Source organism: Agelaius phoeniceus, chromosome 24 (genome assembly GCF_051311805.1).
Source record: "Agelaius phoeniceus isolate bAgePho1 chromosome 24, bAgePho1.hap1, whole genome shotgun sequence".
NCBI classification, from domain to species: domain Eukaryota; kingdom Metazoa; phylum Chordata; class Aves; order Passeriformes; family Icteridae; genus Agelaius; species Agelaius phoeniceus.
Window position 1 is genome coordinate 2,760,464 of NC_135288.1, and position 19,295 is coordinate 2,779,758.

Consider the following 19,295-nt stretch of genomic DNA (forward strand, 5'->3'; position numbering starts at 1 on the left):
GCTGGTGCGGCTAGCACAGTTTGGGTGAAAATAATGCAAAATCCGGCAAAGCACACATCTACCCCGCCAAGAGGCACCCCAAACTCCCGCGTGTGAAAAGCGGGAGGGTTGCTCAGCACTTCTAGCCAGGCTTGGTGCTCCCCAGTCCTCCCAGTCCTCCCAGTATAACCCGGCAGAGGGCACCAGTAAGCCCAGTTGTGGCCCTTTCTCCTCCCGCCCCCCCTTGCTGGCAGCAGGGGGAGGGTGGAGGAAGGGGAGGAGGAGGAGGAGGCGAAGGCCGGGTGCGGGGGGATTTAAGGGCTCGCGGTCCCCCCGGCCCGGCCTCCTCCCGCCGCCCAGAGGGACGTGGGTGTAGGGACCCAAGTTAGTGCGGGTACGAGTGTGACAGCCCCCATCCCCGGTAAGGACCCCCGGGGGCCACCGCTGCCATCCCGGGGGACGGACGGACGGAGGCTCTCCGGGGAGCGCGGGCTGAGGGGGCGTGCGGCGGAGGGGGGGCGCTGTGGGGGTGATGGGGACAGGAGAGTGCCACGGGGACACGGGAGTGTGCTGGGGACGTGCGTGTGCAGCGGGGACACGGAGATGCTACAGGGACCTGGGTGTGCAACAGGGACACAGACAAGCAGTGGGGCCACGAGCATGTGGCGGGCACACAGCCACGGGATGGGGACACGGGCGTGCAGTAAGGACATGGATGTGTCATGGGACGTGGTCATGTGGGGACATGAGTGCACAACAAGGACAGAAATGCAACAGGGACGCAGGTGTGTGATAGGGATGGGGACAGGGGTGTGGGATGGGGACATTAGGGACATGGCACACACAGGGGACGTGGTGGGGATACAGGTGTGTGATGGGACTGCAGATGTGCGGTGGAGACATGGACATGGGATGGGAACACAGAGGTGACAGGGACACATGATGGGGACACACGAGAGGTGCACAAGCACATGATGGGGACATGGGCATGGAAGGGGGACACACATGTGATGGGGACATGGCTGTGTGATGGGGACCTCACTGTGCCACAGGGGCCGTCTCGGCTTCCCCCAGCTCGGGTTGGTGACAGTGAGGTGACTCCTCATGGGACTGATGGCCAGGGAGGGGGGGTAAGCTGGCATGTCCCCAGGGGGGTCACATCGGTGACTGTGCAGGGAGGGGACATTTCTTTTCGTCCTCGCTTGGCTGACCCCGGGGCAAAGGTCTCAGTGGGGAAACTGAGGCACGAGCGGGTGCCACCCACCTCGCAGCTCTCTCCTGGCAGCACCCGCTCAGCGCCGCAGGATGAAGGCTCTGTTCGTCTTCCTCCTCGCCCAGCTCTGCTCGGCATCGCTGGTCCCGGGTAGGTGAGGTTTGGAGGGGCAGCACCCCAAAAGCTGTGCTGTGGGGTGCTATGAGCCCGTTCCCCCGCAGAGAGGGAGAAGGACCCCGAGTACTGGCGGCGGCAGGCGCAGGAGACCCTGCGGAACGCGCTGCGGCTCCAGCGCCTCAACCAGAACGTGGCCAAGAACCTCATCCTCTTCCTGGGGGACGGTGAGATGGGAGGGGAGCACCCACCCCGGGGCGGGGGCAGCACAGGGGGTGATGAAGTGGGTGCAATAAAGTGGGTGCTGGGATAAACTGGGGCTTCAACACATTGGGTGCTGTGGTGAGTTGTGTTCTGGGATAAACTGGGGTTCCAGTAAATTGGGTGTTGGTGCAAAAAGGTTTGCAAAAAGATCTGTTCTGGGGTAAACTGGGTGTTGCTATGAACTGGATTTACAAAAAAATGGGTGCTATGGTAAACTGAGTTTACAGTAAACTCAATTAATTTTGTGGGTGCTGGATAAACTGGATTTGCAAAAAATATTGGTGGCTGCAGTCAGCTTGGTTTGTGTTAAGGTGGGTGCTGGGGTAAACTGGGTGCTGGTATGAACTGGATTTAGAGTAAGTTGAGTGCTGCAATAAGTTGGGTTTGCAATGAATATTGGGTGCTGGGGTGAACTGGGTTGCAATAAATTGGGTGCTGCAATGAACTGGGATTGCAGTAATCTGGTGCAGGGATAAACTGAATTGGCAAAGAATTGGGTGCTCAGGTAAATTGGTTTTGTCGTCATTTGAGTGCTGGCATAAACTGGGATTGCAATGAAGGGGGTGCTGGGATAAACCATGTGCTGGAATGAATTGGATTTGCAAAAAGTTGGGCGTTGCAATAAACTGGGTTCTGTGATAAACTGCTTTGCAATGAAAAGTGGCTACTGGGATAAACTGGGAGCTGGGATAAACTGGCTGCACAATAAACTGGGCTTCCAAAAATTGGTTGCTGCGATAAACTGAGCAATGGGATAACCTGGACGACGGGCTAAGTGGAGATGAGCGGGGTTTGCGCGGGGCGGGCTGTGCTGCCCGCTGCCGGTGCCGCCGGGCTGACACTGTCCCGCAGGAATGGGCGTCTCCACGGTCACGGCCGCCCGCATCCTCAAAGGGCAGCTGCACGGGCAGGGCGAGGAGAGCCTGCTGGAGATGGACAAGTTCCCCTTCGTGGCCCTGGCCAAGGTGAGCCCCCCGGGGCACCCACGGGGACACGACACCCGCCGCAAGGCCACGGGCGGGCGGCATCGACCGAGCCGAAATTAGGTCAGGGGCGGGCGAAGGCAGCTGGCTCCGGTGCCCGCTGGCCGTGCCAGGGGCCGGCCGTGGGAACGAGGAGGGGGGCAGGAGGAGCCCGCCGGCTGCGGGACGCCACGGGACCCCCCTGCTTCTCCCGGGCTCGTTTTGCTGAACAAAACATTTTAAAATAATAATTAAATTCGAAGCCAGCAGCCACCTCCATTCACCCCGTGGGGATGCCCGTGGCAGTGGCTTCCATCTCCCTGCCAAAAGAGGGACTGAAAAAAGGCTAAAAGCAGCAAAATGCAGTGAGGGGGGGGGATGTGCCCCCACGGTAGAGGGAGCAGGGGGTGAAATGGGGGGCAAAGGACAAAAAGAGGGGACACAGGTGGGATGGGGGTCTGGTGCAGCCAAACAGCACAGAGAGGGAAGCCCCAGGGTGGGAACGGTGCTGTCAGTGGCACTGGTGGTGGAGAAAGACAATGATGGTGGTGATAACGATGGGGTTGATCCATCTCCCACCTTCCAGACCTACAACACCAACGCCCAGGTGCCCGACAGCGCGGGCACGGCCACCGCCTACCTCTGCGGTGTCAAAGCCAACGAGGGGACACTGGGGGTCAGCGCCGGTGTCACCCGGGACCGCTGCAACACCACCAAGGGCCAGGAGGTGACCTCCATCCTCCGCTGGGCCAAGGAGGCAGGTGAGGGACAGCGGGATTCCTGGGCAGGAGGTGCAGCGGGCGGTTTTGGGGGTGTTCTCACCATTGTCCCCTGAACTGCTGGCGCAGGCAAGGCCGTGGGCATCGTCACCACCACGCGCGTGACCCACGCCACGCCCAGCGCTGCCTACGCCCACTCTGCCAACCGCGACTGGTACTCGGATGGGGAGATGCCCCCGGACGCCCTGGAGGGGGGCTGCAAGGATATCGCCCGGCAGCTGGTGGAGAACATCCCTGACATCGAGGTAGGGATGAGGACACCAGGAATGTGCCCTACAGGCAGGGGGATGGGACCAGGACAGCCTAGGATGGGGGTTGGAGCCAGCCAAGGGTGGGGACAGGGCTGTGGGTAGATGTGTCACCAGGACCACCACTGGTTGAAGAGCCAGGACTCCCAGGAGATGCTGGGCTGGAACCACCAGTGGTTAAAGAGTCAGGACTCCCAGGAGATGTTGGGCTGGAACCACCACTGGTTGAAGGGCGAGGACTCCCAGGAGATGCTGGGCTGGAACCACCAAGGGGTGCAGGGTCAGGACTGTGAGTGGGTACAAGACAAGGACCACCCCTGCAAATGTGAGGCTGAGACCAGCCATGGGTGGATATGGAACCAATGATCCCAGAGTTGGGACCCCAATGCAATGGTGGGCTGGGACCACCCATGGGTGCAGAACCAGGACCACCCATGGGTACAGAGTTGGGGCCCTCATCAAATATGGGACCAGGACCACCATGGATGAGATACCAGCACTTTCAGGTGGACATGGGACCAGGGAATTCAGACGTAGGTCTTGGACCACAAGCACCTGTAGGATCAAGCCCCACAAATCCATCTTAGCCTCCTCCCTTCCCATACTTCCCAGACCCAAAATTCTTCCTTTTCCCCCCAGTTCTGCTCCTTACTGTGGATTTATGCAGAAATTCAGCACTGTAAATAAATCTTCTTCTGTCCTTCAAAATAGCCCCAAAGCAAAACATCCCAGCCTGTTATTTAGCTCTTTAATAGCCTCTTTTGCTGTTTTTTTTTCCCTTTAATATAATTTTAACTCTGTCCCAGGCTGGAAATAATTATATAGTGGGGAAAAGCCTTTTTTTCCCTTCTTTTTTGTTAATAATTTTGGCGTTGGTGTTTTGCAGCTTTATAATTCACCTTCTACACAGAGAAAGGGGGAAAAAATACAAAAAAACCATAAAATCTCTGCTAGGTTATAAATAACAGAGGCCAAATAAATCAGGCTCCAAAGCAAACAGGGAGAGCCGCGGGATGGGGCTCCATCCCAGCGGGTTCATGTGGGGATCCCGATGTGGAGCATCCTTCCCACAGATTGGGGAAAAAAAAATTCAAAAAGCCAAATCCCTGCTGGAAATGGTTATTTTTGTCCTGGGTTTTAATTAATAGGAAGATATTCAGAGTTATTTTGGGCAAGGTGAAATTCCTCGGGTGTTTTTGCCCACAACTCCAGGGCTTTCCTGGACATCCTGCTCCGCCCCTTTGGGGTCTTCCCCCATTAAACCCCAGCTGGAGGGGGAGATTTCAAATAATTTAAAAATATTAAAAACTACCTTTCCACCCCTCTTTTGCAGGTGATCCTGGGTGGAGGGCGGAAATATATGTACCCCAGAAATGTCAGTGATGTGGAATATCCCCATGAGGAGAAGCAGCGGGGCACCCGCCTGGACGGCCGGAACCTTGTCCAGGCGTGGCGGGAGGCCAAGCCCCGCGGCAAGGTGACAGGGATCTGGGGTGGGGTGCACACACATCTCCCCCCTGTGACCCTGTTGAGCCATTCCTGGGGGTGCAATATCTTGGGGAGTGTCTCAGGGATGGCAGAAGTAATGGAGAGGTGACAATGCCTGTCCCCTGTCCCCAGGTTGCTGAGTACGTGTGGCACCGGCGGGCGCTGCTGGCGCTCAACCTCACCCGTGTTGACTTCCTGCTGGGTGAGTCCCTGCACCCAAGGGTGCCCTGGCATCAGCTGGGTGCTTTATGGGGACCCCTGCCCTGTCCTGGGCTGCTGGGGCAGCTGCAGTGGCCAGTTATCCTCTAAGGGATGGTGCCATGTCCTGGACATGCTGGTAGCCCCCAAACATGGTTCTATTCCCTTGGGGATGCTGGTACCCCCCCAAATGATCCTGTTACCTCCCTGGGGATGCTGGTACCCCAAAGGGATGCTGTTACACCCCCAAGGGTGGTGCTCCTGCTGCCACCTCCCAAAGAGGCTGCAATTTCCCTGGAAATGGTGCTCCACCCTGGGGACGCTGGTGTGCCCTCAAGGATGTGCTGCCCACCAAGGACAATGTTCCACCCCCAAGGATGCTGCTGCTCCCACCCTGGGATACATCTCCCTCCTAGGGATGCAGTTCTTTTGTCAGCAGTGAAATTCCCATCCCAACTGGAATGTGGAATCCAGCAGGGCAGGAGGAAGGAAGGGCTGGGATTGTCCGGTTTCTATCTAATCTTCCTGGATCCAGCAGTGTGTGAAACACTTGAGTCAGCACAAGGAGCAGGATTAGGCCCCCCCTTTTTCTTTTGGTGGAAAAGGATGTCTCCAGCAGTGTCCCTGTCCCCAGGCCTCTTCGAGCCAGGGGACATGATGTACGAGCTGGACAGGAACAACGATACAGACCCGTCCCTCAGCGAGATGGTGTCCGTGGCCATCAGGATGCTCCAGAAAAATCCTCGAGGGTTCTTCCTCCTGGTTGAAGGTGGGGGTGCAGAAATGGGGCATAAAAGGGGGCAATGGGGGTGCAAAAATGGGGGGATTCTATAAAAGAAGGGTGCAAGAGGAGAATTAAAGGGGTGATAGGGACACAAAGAGAGGAAAAAGGGGGTGATGGGGTGCAAAAGAGGGTGCTAAAAGGTGGGGAATTGGATAAAGGGGAGGTACAAAAAGTGAGGATGAGAAGGTGGACAAGGATGATAAAGGGAGTGATGGAAGAACAAAAATGGGGATTCAAGGTGATGGTGCATAAAGGGAAGATAATGGGGAGATGAGAGTGCAAAAAAAGGGGGTGACAGGGAGGAAGGATAAAGGGTGGTGGGGGATACACAAATGACAGATAAAGGGGATATAGGGGGCTGCAAAAAGAGGGGTAACAGGGGCAATGAAGGTGCAAAAAAGGAGGGATAAAAGTGGTGAAGGTGGAGTGCTAAAACAGAGGGTAGGGGGATGAGAAAGAGGCATAAAGGGTCTGGGGGGTGCAAAAGGGAGGATGTGGGATGTAAAAAGGGGGGATAAATGGGGTGAGGGGAGGACACAGAAAGGGAATAAAGGGGGTTGCAAGGCTGGGAAGAAGCGGGCAATGCTGAGAGGTGCTGGGTTCTGCAGGCGGCCGCATCGACCACGGGCACCACGAGGGGAAGGCAAAGCAGGCGCTGCACGAGGCGGTGGAGCTGGACAGGGCCATCGGGCTGGCCACACGCCTCACGTCCACCCAGGACACGCTCAGCGTCGTCACCGCCGACCACTCGCACGTCTTCACCTTCGGCGGCTACACCCCCCGCGGGAACCCCATCTTTGGTGAGTCCTGCCCGGCCACGGCACCGGGGACAGCTCGGGGACACACCGGGGATAGATCACGGACAGCCTGGGGACAGCTTGGGGACACCCCAGGGACACCCCGGGGACAGCCTGGAGGTACCCTGGGGACAGCTTGGGGATACCCCAGGGACAACTCAGGAACAATTCCGGGACAGCTGGGGAACAGCCTGGAGACACTCCAGAGACAGCTGGGGGACATCCTGGGGACAGCTCGGGGATACCCTGGGGAGAGCCTGGGGACAGCTCAGGAACACCCTGGGGACAGCCTGAGGACAGCCTGGGGACACTCCAGAGACAGCTGGGGGACACCCTGGGGACAGCTCAGGGACAGCTCAGGGGCACCGTGGGAGGATCCCATCCAGCTGACTGTGCCCCACCGCCAGGTCTGGCCCCGATGCAGAGCGACGTGGACCGCAAACCCTTCACCTCCATCCTCTATGGCAACGGCCCTGGCTATAAAATCGTGGCGGGCGAGCGAGAAAACGTCTCTGCCGTGGATTTCGGTGCGTACGTTTTGGGCCAAAACCCCTTGAAATCAGCCCAGTTTGGCCAAAATGAGCCAGGTTCTTAACTGATTCTCCCTTCTGCCGTTTTCCCCCAGCACACGCTGACTACCAGGCACAGTCGGCCGTGCCACTGCGGCAGGAGACCCACGGTGGCGAGGACGTGGCCGTGTTCGCCCGCGGGCCCATGGCCCACCTGCTGCACGGGGTCCACGAGCAGAACTACATCCCCCACGCCATGGCCTACGCCGCCTGCATCGGCTCCAACCGAGGCCACTGCAACGCCGCCGCCCGCCCCGCCACCCCCCTGCTCCTGCCCTTCCTCGGCCTCCTCCTCCTCCTCCTCTGCTAAAGTGCCTCTTGCAAATCACCGAGGGGGATTTATTTTTAATTCATCCCCCCTTTTTATTTTTCTGTGGACAGCAGCGCCCGGGAAAGAGGAGAGAGAGAACAGAGAGACTCAGCGGAGCAAAAGCAGCCGCCGGTGGTTTGGTGCTGGGAGCTGCCTCTGTAAATACATGGTTCCTTCCCTATAATTAGCAGCGTTCCCTGGCCTATCCCAAACCCACCGCGGGATTTGGGATGGCAGCCGGAGCCTTGGTGGATAAAACCCCCTCTTTGAGCGAAACGCCGTGGGGCTGGGTCCCAAAATGCCTCTGTGGTCCCTTGGCTGAGGACTGACCCTGGTGCCCAACTCGTCACATGCGTGGAGGAGCCAGGGACCACACGAAGATGGGAAAAAAAATTAACTCATCGGGTTAATTTGTCCCTAAACTTGGGTTTTGTTGTCTCCTCAGTGATTTATTTTGTTTTAAAATTCTTCGGGTTAAAGCAATTTGCTGCCCCGGGAGGGATTTGGGAGGGGTTGGGGCTGGGGTTGTGGAAGGGGGGTGAAGGCAGAAAAGCTGGATGTGAGGGGTGGGACGCCCTTGGGCATGCCCTCTTCTTTGGGGTGAGGTAATTAGGGGGATAATTAGTGGGTGGGGTCACAAGGGGAAAGGGCTTGTGCAGCTGGAGGGGTGCTGGGAGTGACACTGGGTGAGCAAAGGGTGCTGGAAGCAGGCAAATGTCACTGTGCTTGTGCCAATGTCACCGTGCAAGTGGGTACAGTGCCTTGCACATGCAAATGTCGCTGTGCCAGTGCCACTGTGCACTCGCAGACGCTGCCTGAGCTGAGCAAAAGGTGCCCTGCGTGTGCAAATGTCACCAAGATGTCACTGTGCCTAGTGCCCTGCACATGTGCAGATGTCACTGTGCCCGAATTCCCCGTGCCATGTACAAAAGGCACCGTGCACGTGTGACTGTCACTGTGAGTGACACACAGTGAAAATGTGCAGTGCAAACACGTGCCTGAGTCCCTGGGCTTGTGCAAATGACCCCTGGCACGGGGCAGAAGTCCCACGGTGCCCCTGAGCTCCTGTGCTTGTGCAGATGGCTGGGAAAACACTGCCCTGCCTCCCCCAAATACCCCCCAAACCCCCTAAACCCCTCCCTCTTTTTTCATTCATTCACCAGTTTTATAATTAAAAGTCCAGTTCCTCATTAACCAGGATCCTCTAGAGCGGGTGGAGGCTCTGACCCTGGCAGGGATGGATTGGGGGGGCTCTGAACTCAGCAAGGCAGGATCTGGGGGGCTCTGACCCGGGCAGGGCAGGATTTGGGGGGCTCTGACCCCAGCAGGGCTGGATTTTGGGGGGCTCTGACCTTGGCAGGATTGGATTTGGGGGTTTCTAACCTTGGCAGGGTTGGATTTGGGGATCTCTAACCTCAGCAGGGCAGGATTTGGGGTGCTCTGACCCTGGTAGAGCAGGATTTGGGGGGTGCTGACCTCGGGAGGGCAGGATTTGGTGGGCTCTAACCCTTGCAGGGCAGGATTTAGGGGGAGCTCTGACCTCAGCAGAGCTGGATTTCAAGGGTGCTGACCCTGGCAGGGCTGGATTTGGGGGGCTCTAACCCTGGCAGGGCAGGATTTGGGGTCTCTGACCTCAGCAGGGCAGGATTTGGGGGGCTCTGACCTCAGCAGAGCTGGATTTTGAGGGTGCTGACCCCGGCAGGGCTGGATTTGGGGGGCTCTAACCCTGTCAGGGCTGGATTTGGGGTCTCTGACCTCAGCAGGGCTGGATTTCGAGGGTGCTGACCCTTTTGGGGGGCTCTAACCCTGGCAGGGTTGGATTTGGGGGGCTCTAACCCTGTCAGGGCTGGATTTGGGGTCTCTGACCTCAGCAGGGCAGGATTTGGGGGCCTCTCACCCTCCCTTTGCCCCCCAGGCAGTGCCAGATCCCGAGCAGGGCCAGCTGCTGGCATTCCCAGAACCTGGGCTATGTTTAACCACTCCCGGGGTGCCGCGTGGTTTTTGGGGGTTCAGGGGGGTGGGAACCACTCTGCCTTGGCCGGGGGGTTGGCAGGACGCCGCTGGCCACGGGGCCGGGGCCAAAAGCCGCTCCTGACGCCGGGCTGACCAGCAGAGCTGAAAGAGGCACCCGGGGAGGGGGGGCTGAGGGCACTGCCTGCTGTATTTTGGGGTACTCAGAGCACCCCAAAAATAGGCACCATCAAAGGAGGGCTTTGCTCAGCCCAGCTGCTGTGAAACCCCAAGATTTGGCTAAATGTCTCCCCAAAATGAGTGCTTTTACAGCCCCCACTGATGGTTTGGGGTTTTGGGGAGCCCCTAGATGTTGGAGACGACCCCCACTGTAGCGATAAATAAACCTTTATTTTATACAGGACTCACGGGAAACACAAACACAGTTTGGGAGGGTGTGAAAAAATATTCCTCCCCCTCCCCCCAGTTCCAGCCTCCAGCACATTCCGGAACTTTTGTCCCTTAAAATAAAAGGGGGGAGAGGGAGCTCCACTTTGGGGTTACCCTGGATTTGAGTCCCCTCTGGTTTTTTGGGGGGAGGGGATGATGCTGGGGTTGGACCCACTCTTCATTTTGGGGTCACGGCAGAGGGGAGGCCCCTTTGTGGTGCATCACCCCCTCACCCAAAGGGTTTTTGGGGTGACAGAGATTGTCTGGAGGGGGGGGCGCATCCCAATTTTTGTTGGGGGTCCCCCCAATCCTGCACCGGGGACGATGGCTTCAGCTCCTGGCACGGGGGTGGCACACAGAGGGGGGTGAAGCAGTGACACCCCCGCAGGTGGGGGGGTGACTATGAGCCCTGTGGGAGGGACATCAGTGGGGGCGCCCCGGTGTGGGCACCCCCACACTGCAGGGTGGAGGGGGCCAAGCAGCCTCACCGGGTTCTGGGGGGGCTGCTCCAGCTGGATTTTGATCTCAGGGCAGGGGGGGTCAGGCGGGCGGCGGCCTGGGGCAAAGGGGGGGACCGTGAGCACCCCGAGGGGTCCCCCGGCCCCCCGGCGCCCCGAGCTGGGTGTGCTGGGCTACCTGGGGGGGTCCCGGGGGGGTCATCGGGCCAGGGCGTGTCCGTGAAGGCGTCGCGGTGGCTCCCCGAGGGCGAGCGGCTCTCCTGAGGGGGAGGAGGGGGGTCAGGGGGTGCTGCCCACCCCAAAGTGCCCCCCCGGACCCCCCCGGCCCCCGGGCTCCCCGTACCCGGCCCGGCTCGCCGGGCTCCTCCGCGGCGCTGCCGAAGCTGCTGGCGCTGGAGGAGGAGCGGGAGAAATCCGGCGGCTCCGGCTTCTCGGCCCTGCCAGGGACAGTCCCCAAGGCCAGGGACGGTCCCCAAGGCCACAACAGGCTGGCACCGCGCCTCGTGGCCACCACAGTGGCCCGCTGAGATGCTGCGCTGGCCCCGGGACACCCTGTCCCCACACCACCCCGTCCGGGACACTGCATCCTCGTGTCACCCTAGCCCCGGCATGTCCCATCCCCATGGCAGCCTGTCCCCACCCCATCCCATCCCTGTGCCACCCTGTCCCCACCCCATCCCACCCATGCAATCCTGTCCCCATGTCCCTTGTCATCACACCAACCTATCCCCGTGCCATGTGTCCCTGTGCCACCCACCTTCATGCCAACCTGCATCCAAGCCACCCGAGTGCCACCCCACAGCCCCCTGCCACCTTGTCCCTGTGCCATACAGACCCCGAGTGAACCTGTCCCTGTGACACCCTGTCCCTCTGCTGTCTTGTCCCCCGCTTGTCCCTGTGCCAGCCATCCTGGTGCCACCTCGTCCCGGTGCCGCCCCACCCAGCCGTCACTCTGGCCCACTGCATTCCTTCACTGTCCCAGCCCTCCGCTCCCTGTGTCACCTTCACTTGTCCCAGTGCCCATCCCTGTGCCACCCCATCCTGGTGTCACCCTGTCCTTGGGCTGCACCATCCCAGTGTCCTGCAGTCCCCATGTCACCTGCTGCTGGAGTCACCCCATCCTGGTGCCACCCTGTCCCGTTGCCACACCATCCCAGAGTCCTCCAGTCCCCAAACATTCCCACCCCAGTGCCCTCCTGTCCCCGTGTCCCCGATCCCGGTGCCAGCTGCGGGACCTGTCGGGGTTCCGGCGGCTCTCGGGGGAGCTGTGTGTGGAGCTGGAGCCGTCGGCGGCTGCGGGGCCGTCCCTGCGGGGAGGCGACGGCAGTGAGGTGACATCGGGAGGGGACATCGGGAGGGGACAGCGGCGGTGCCGGTACCGGCGCTCACCTGCCGGCCGGCGCCTCCTGGATGCTCTCGATGCCGATGGCGCTGGAGCGGCGGGAGCCGAGGGGGCCGGGCCGCCGCCGTGACGGGCTCTTCCCGGGCACCAGCAGCGCCTGCGGGGCGCCGTTAACCGGGGGGACACCGGGAACCGGGGGGACACCGAGTGGGGACAGCGAGGTACCGGTACCCACCTCTTCCACCGAGCCCAGCCCGATGGCGCTGCCGCGGCGTCCCCGGCGGCTCCCGGGCACCAGCAGCGACTGAGGGCGGCAGCGGGTCAGCGACCGGGGACCACGGGGTGCGGGGAACCGGGCACCGGGGGGGAACCGGGCACCGGAGGGGGGACCAGGTACGGGGGGAGCCCGGATACCGGGGGGAAACCGGGTACCGAGGGGGGGGACCAGGCACCGGGGGAAGCCGGGTACCGAGACGGAACCGGGTCCTGGGGGGAGGAACCGGGCACCGGGGGGGGGGGGCAACAAGAGGACCGAGGGGGCGGAGCCAAAGGTGAAATGGGAGGGGCTTTTAATGAGGGGCGGGACTTAAGTCACGGGGCGAGGCCAGTAATTTGGGCGAGGCTTATGCCGACGAGGGGGCGTGGCCTATATGGGCGCGGTTCGTTCAGGGACGGGGCGGGGCTTGCGGTCACAGGGTCGTTCTGGTCCGTAAAGGGGCGTGGCCGGGGTGGGGTGTGGCCTCAGCCACGCCCCCGCAGATCGGCTGCGCGCGCAGGGGGCGGGGCCAAGGCCAGGGCGCGGTCACAGCAAAGAGGCGTGGTCAATACAGGGGCGTGGCCAGTGCCGAGGGGGCGTGTCCTGGGCGGGGACCCGGGGAGGGGACCTGGCCCCGCAGTGCTGCGTGCGGGGGTGTGGGGGGTGCGGGACCCCCGCGCCCCACCTTGAAGGACTCGAAGAAGCCCGGGGCGGCGCCGCCGTTGTCGGGGCGCTCATCGTCGGGGCTGAGCCCCAGCATGGCCTGGCTGCGCGCCTGCAGCTCCTCGTGCAGCGTCTCCAGCAGCGCCGCCCGCGTCCGTTCCTGCGCGCCAGCCCCGCACTGCTGCGCCCACGCGAGACCGCCCAGCCCGCACCCACCCCCGAACCCAGCCTGCAACCAACCCCCGCACCCAGCTCCGCATCCAGCCCCGCACCCAGCCCGCACCCAGCCCCGCACTCAACCCCCGCACCCAGCCCGCACCCCGCCCCACGGCTGCGCCGTTCCAGATACCCACCCCCGCACCACACACCCTCCACCCACGCAGGACCAGCCCTCGCCCCGCTGCACCCACGCGATGCCGCCCACAGCGCCCCGCAGCCACCGCTGCCACCCACGCCAGGCCACCGCTGCCACCCATCCCTGGCTGCTGCGCCCACAGCCCAGCGCTGCACCCACACGGGGCTGCCCCCCGCGCTGATGCCCCTCCCGTGAGACACCCCCGAGACACCCCGTACCCGGGCACCACTGCCCTGCCCCGATGGGGACACAGCCCCTGCCCACCCACGGTGTGTGCGGGCCCCACAGCGGGCACGGCACCCACCGCACCCGCATCCACAGCCTCCTGCTGCCCCACGGCGTGCCCAGCCCCTCTGGGTGCCCCCAGAGCCCCGTGCCCTCAGCCCCTCTGGGTGCCCCCAGTGCCCCGTGCCCGCAGCCCCTCTGGGTGCCCCCAGTGCCCTGTGCCCGCAGCCCCGTGCCCACACCTCCAGCTTGGCGAACTTCTCGGCACGGTAGCAGGCGTACTCGGCGTTGATGAGCTTGGTCAGCAGGAACTCCTGGAACTCGGGGCCCTGCGGGGTGCGGGCGGCCCGGGGGGAGCGTGGGTGGGTGGGTGGGCACGTGGGGGTCCCCAGGGGCTCCCCGGTGGCACCCACGGGCTCCTCTCACCTTCCTGAAGACGGCGGGGTCGGGCAGCGGCGGGCCGAAGAAGGGAACGTCGTCACGGGCGGTGACGGAGACCTGTGGCGGGTGGGGGGGGGGGGTGACGGGACACCCCACGGGCCCCCACGGGCACGGGGACACTGAGGCACGGGGGGGTACCTTGTAGAGGGTGCCCTGGGCGCCCCCCTGCTCCAGCTGCACCACCACGAAGGCGTGGAGGAAGTTGGAGGCGATCATGTCGGGGACGAACGGGGTGTTCTCATCCTGGAAGACGATGGCCACGATGTCGTTGCCGATGTGACGCTTCCGCTGCAGCTGTGGGGACGGGTGGGGTGCAGAGGGACACGGGGGACATTGGGGATGGGGGGAGACAGCAGGACACGAGGGACAGAGGGTGGTCACACCGGGGGCATCAAAGGAATGAAAGCTCCTGTGCCCCAGAGATGCACCCCAGCCCCATGGGTGCTCCACCAGCCCCCTGCATCCCACAGCTCCCCCCTGGCACCCATGGGTGCCTTAACAGCCCTCTGCATCCCAAAGATATTTCCCACACCCATGAGTGCCCTGCCATCTCCTGGGCCCCACCACCACCCCCATGGGTGACCCAGGAGTCCCCTCCATTCCATGGGACATCCCCAAAGCCCCCACATCCCTTCCACCCCATAGAAGTGCCCAGGGCCACCCCCTGCTCTCAAGCACCCAAGTGTCCCCCCCTCCTTTCACCCCCCCAGCCCCCATGGGTGCTGACCTGCTGGGCGTCCCCCTCGGTGTAGGGCAGTTTGGTGGAGACGTGGAACATGATCTCCTTGTCACGGAAGTGGCAATAGACCGACTCGCTGCCCGTCTGTCCGTGGGTCACATCCAGCCCCCCTCGGAACCTGCGTGCGTGGGTGGGTGGGTGGGTGAGACAGCACCCTGACCCCGAGGGTCCTCCCCCCCCCGGCATCCCCTCACGCACCCCTTGAAGTCCCGCAGCTGCACCCGCTGACCCAGCACGTCGAGGAATTCGGCGAAGGCCGGGCTCTCCTCCGTGGTGCCGAAAAGCTCCTCCTCGGAGGTCTGCAGCGGGGCGGGGATGGGCGCCAGCACCCACCCAGGGACTCCCCCCACCCTGACCCCCACCCACCCCACCCCGTACCTGCCCCAGTTTTTGGTAGATGACCCCAAATTTGAAGTGGTTGCTGAGCACGTGCTCATCAAAGGCGAGGATGAGGCGGGATGCCTGCGGGGTGGGGAGGGGTCAGAAGGTGGGGAGGGGCACCCAGGGGTGCCCAGGTGCCCCCTCCCTGCAGCCCGTTCACCTTGGGATAGAGCACGGGGTAGAAGCGATCCACGTTGACATCCTCACACACCAGCTGTGGGAAGGAGGGAGAGGTGCTGCCTTGGGGGGCCCGGGGCTGGGGGCACCCATGGGTGCTGCCTTGGGGGGCCCGGGGCTGGGGGCACCCATGGGTGCTGCTGGGGGGTGGGGCCGCACCCACCTTGGCCATCTGCACCACGTTGGGGAACTCGGCCAGGCAGGAGATGGGCACCACATCGTGCAGGGTGCGGGCACGGGTGCTGCGGGGCGAGGAGGGCGTCAGGGCAGCCCCGGGGCAGGCGGCTCCCGGGGGTGCCTCCCGCAGCCCGCTCACCGCAGCAGCAGGTGGAGCTGCTCCTGCTCGTCGTACTTGAGGGAGAACACCAGGTGTCCCAGCGCCGGGTCCAGGGAGTAGTAGTTGAAGTGCTCCTGGGGGAAGGAGCCGAGGGCGCTCAGGGTGGGGGCACTTGTGACATGGGACACCCCTGTCCATGAGCACCCACAGCCATAGGACTGCCATGTCCATGAGCACCCATGGGACACCCAGTCCCATGAGCACCCACACCCATGTGACATCTGTGTCCACCCGTGTCCATGAGCATCCAAATCCGTAGGACACCCATGCCCATGAGCACTCATCAGACACCCAGGCCCATGAGCACCACACCCATGGGACATCTGTGTCCATGAGCACCCATGGGACACCGATATCCGTGGGATCCTAACACCCAAAAGCACCCATCCCATCCCATCCCCATGGAGCACCCGTGTCCATGAGCACCTGTACCCACAGGTCAGGTACCACCTATGGGGCACCTACACTCAGTGAGCCTCACACCCCTTGGGCCATCCAGGACACACAAACTTATGGAGCCCCATGTCCATGCAAACCTGTGGAGAACCCATTCCATGGGCACCCGTGCCAGGGGCTCTCCTGCCCATGGAGACCCAACACCAACCTCCTTCCACCCACCCCATGGAGGACCCATGCCCACAAGAAGCCACATGCCAAAGCCCCTGTGTTCATGAGGTCTCCATGTCCTTCCATTCCCATGGAGAACCCACCCCAAGCACTGTTGCCATGCCCACATCCATGAACCCCCATGTCCATGGCCCATGGGACTCCCACCCACATTCAGGAACACCTGAGTTTGTGGTCTCCAAGCTCCTGCCCATCCACACCCACGGGCCATCCCCCAGCCCTGCAGCCCCCCAGGGCCTCACCTTGCCCAGGAAGTGCTTGCGGTAGATCTTGGCCGTGTGGTTGCCTTCCAGCTTTGCCCGGGTGCCGGGCACCGGCGTGGGGGGCGAGTCGGGGGCCCCGCTCAGCTGGTGGTTGGTGCCCTCGATCCAGTAACCCCCAAACTGCGGCAGGAGGATGAGGGGGAACGGCCCCTCCCGGCCCAGCACCTGCGCCCACAGCCATGGTGGGTGCTTTGGGCACCCCCACCAGCCCAGCCCAGCCTGGCACTGCCCCTCAGCCCCCTGCCCTACCTCGTGCACGCTGGGGTAGGGGATGTAATCCTCCTCCGTCTGCAAGACACGGAGCGGTGACGGCCACCATGGGCGGTGGGACGGGAGATGCCCATGGTGGCACCCCAGGGTGCTGCTGGCTGCGTGCCCCCCCCCGCCAACAACACCTACCTTGAGAGGTGGGGGGATGGCATGGCGCTGCTGGGCCATCCTGCTGCCCTGGCGAGAGAGGGGCTCTGGGTGCCTGTCTGCCCGCCTTGGGTGGGCACCCAAGGGTGGGGGGCACCCTCGGGTGCTTACCTGGGGGTTGGGAGGTGCTGCTGGCTGGAGATGGGTCTAGGTGGTGTGAGGGCGTCCAGGGGGTCCCATGGCGCTTCCTGGGGACACGAGAGCTCCCCCAGAGCCCCTCTCCGGGACGCCCGGCCAGCAGCGCGACCCCTGGAGCCAACTGATGATGGCAGCGAGCCAAGTGCCACCCTGCGGGTGCGAGGGCCAGCGGGGCGGGAGCGGCGGGGCGAGGTCACCGCGTGGGGACCGCGGGGACCCCGGAGCCCCCCAGCCCCACCCCCCCCCCCCCCTCCCGAAGGGCGCCCTCTGCCGGCGGGAGGCGGCGGCGCGGGGCAGCACCACGGACAGCGCCGGGACCCCGCGACAGTGGCACCGACCCCGCCAGGTGGCACCGAACCCGCCAGGTGACACCGACCACGGGAGGTGGCACCGACCCCGTGACAGTGGCACCGACCCCGCCAGGTGACACCGAGCCCGGGAGGCGGCACCGACCCCGCGACAGTGGCACCGACCACAGGAGGTGGTACCGACACCGTGAGGTGGCACTGACCCCGCGGAAGTGGCACCAACCCCGTGAGGTGTCACCCACCCCAGGAGCTGTCACCACCCCGTGAGGTGGCACCGACCCCGAGACAGTGGCACCGACCCTGTGCCCGTGTCACCCACCCCGTGAGATGTGATCACGCCCGCGCCAGTGTCACTGACCCCGAGCCAGTGCCACCCCCCCTCGTGGAACTGTCACTGGCGCGGTGCAAGCACGGTCATTTTCGTGCCAGTGGCACCGACCCCCTGCCCAGGGTCTCTCCCGGTGCGGGTGCGATCATTCCCGTGCCAGTGTCACCGGCCCCGTGCAAATGTCGCTCTCCCCGTGGCAATGTGACCGTTCTCGTGCAAACGCCACCGGCCCCATGCAAATGGCACTGTCCCCATCAAACACAGCCCCGGTGCAAGTGTGACCCGGCCCTGTGCAAACACAATGACGTGCAAGTACGTCCCTGGTGCAAAAGGGACCCTCGTGCAATTGTCACCGTCGCCGTGCAAACAGGACATCGGTGCAAATGTCACCGTCCCCGTGCAAAGCCAGCCCCAGCGCAGGTGTGACCCGGCCCCGTGCAAACACAACCGCAGCCAAGCACAGCCCCGGTGCAGGTGGGACCCGTCCCCGTGCAAGGTGTGACCCCGGTGTCCCCGTGCCAATGCGACATCGCCACCCGGCCCCGTGCACCCCCCGGGCCGCTGCGTGACCCCGCCGGGCTGGGGGCGAGCCCGGGGGGCTCCCCTATCGCCCCCCCACACCCACGGGGGGCTCTGGCCCGGGAGGGTGGAGGGAGCACGGGGGGGGGGGGGGGAGATGTTCGAAATGTGGGGGCCAGACTGGGGGGGGAGATTGGGTTTGGGGGGACACGGGAGTCAGAGCGGGGAGATTGGAACAGGGGCAGGAGGCGATGGGGGGCACGAGAGGGGGCAGGTTTGGGGTACCCGGGAGGGGGGGCAGGTTTGGTGGGGGGCAAGTGTCAGGGTGCAATTATGGAGGGGACATTTGGGGGGGTCAATGGGGGGCTCCTCCCCCCGCCGCCGCCCCCACCCCGGGTCTTTTCCCCCAGGCCCGGAGCGTTCCCCCCCCATCCCCTCCCCCGGTACCGGCAGCGGTGAAGGTCACGGGCGGACGGACCCCCCGGTGCCGCGGCGGGGATGAGGGGACATCCCCCGAGGGGCATCTCCGGGGGGACCGCGCTGCCCGCTCCCCGCAGGGCGGCACTTACCGGGGGCGGCGGGGCCGGGCGGTCCCGGAGCGGGGCCGGTACCGAGCGGAGCCGAGCGGGGCCCCGGCGCTCGCTGCCACCGCGCAGCGTCACGTGCGGCGGGGCGGGGCGGCCCCTCCGGGGGCGGTGGGACCGGGAGCCGGTACCGGGAACCGGGCACCGTAGCGGGGAACGGCCACGGGCACCGGGAACGGACCGCCGGCCACGGGCACCGGGAAAACGGCACCGGGAACGGAGATCCGGAACTGGGGATCCCCCGCTCCATCCCTGATGTCACCCCCGGGACTGCCGGGGTGTCCCCTCCTTCCCCAGCGCCCCGCAGAGCGGGGGACCCCCAGACGTGTCCCTGTCCCCCAAACGTGTCCCTGTCCCCCCAAACGTGTCCCTGTCCCCCCGGTCCATCCCCATCCCCTGCCCGCGGTTGGTACCCGGGCACGGCTCTGCCCCTCGCCCCCATCTCCCCCCAGCCTCGGCTCGTGAGGCTCCCCCCGTTCTCTCCCCGGGACCCAGAGCTGCCTCCCCCATCCCCTCTTCCCAGCCCTGGCTCCCGGCAGACCCCGCTCATCCATGACCCCCCGCCCTGGGACTCAGGGACCCCCATCCCCGCTGCCCAAGCTCCTCCTCCCCTACCTCTCCCTCCCTGGTCC

At 63.7% G+C, this 19,295-nt stretch overlaps 2 protein-coding genes across 8 annotated transcripts; one reads left to right on the forward strand and one right to left on the reverse strand.

Annotated features, from left to right (window-relative positions):
• Positions 1–229: 229 nt before the first annotated feature.
• On the forward strand, positions 230–8,149 carry ALPL (alkaline phosphatase, biomineralization associated). 2 transcript variants are annotated; one of them, XM_054648020.2, is made up of 12 exons: positions 230–400; positions 1,251–1,342; positions 1,414–1,533; positions 2,423–2,535; positions 3,119–3,293; positions 3,381–3,556; positions 4,893–5,036; positions 5,180–5,249; positions 5,880–6,014; positions 6,638–6,829; positions 7,234–7,353; positions 7,452–8,149. In XM_054648020.2, the coding sequence occupies exons 2-12, from the start codon at positions 1,285–1,287 to the stop codon at positions 7,703–7,705; spliced, it is 1,557 nt and encodes a 518-aa protein (XP_054503995.2). In that variant the 5' UTR covers positions 230–400; positions 1,251–1,284; the 3' UTR covers positions 7,706–8,149. The 2 variants fall into 2 exon arrangements, with proteins under 2 accessions (XP_054503995.2, XP_054503996.2); XM_054648021.2 differs by having other exon boundaries at positions 235–373.
• A 1,898-nt stretch (positions 8,150–10,047) lies between these two features.
• Positions 10,048–18,785, reverse strand: RAP1GAP (RAP1 GTPase activating protein). 6 transcript variants are annotated; one of them, XM_077190164.1, is made up of 22 exons: positions 18,649–18,785; positions 16,898–17,074; positions 16,769–16,816; positions 16,619–16,657; positions 16,349–16,534; positions 15,459–15,553; positions 15,306–15,384; positions 15,126–15,179; positions 14,963–15,046; positions 14,783–14,883; positions 14,573–14,702; positions 13,984–14,139; positions 13,831–13,902; positions 13,647–13,733; positions 12,847–12,984; positions 12,141–12,209; positions 11,953–12,062; positions 11,799–11,870; positions 10,907–11,000; positions 10,742–10,823; positions 10,594–10,661; positions 10,048–10,514 (listed from the first exon to the last, which is right to left on the reverse strand). In XM_077190164.1, exons 3-22 carry the CDS (start codon positions 16,805–16,807, stop codon positions 10,506–10,508), a joined length of 1,764 nt encoding a protein of 587 aa, XP_077046279.1. In that variant the 5' UTR covers positions 16,808–16,816; positions 16,898–17,074; positions 18,649–18,785; the 3' UTR covers positions 10,048–10,505. The 6 variants fall into 6 exon arrangements, with proteins under 6 accessions (XP_077046279.1, XP_077046278.1, XP_077046275.1 ...); XM_077190163.1 differs by having other exon boundaries at positions 11,953–12,209; positions 16,769–16,811; XM_077190160.1 differs by having other exon boundaries at positions 11,953–12,209.
• Positions 18,786–19,295: the final 510 nt, after the last annotated feature.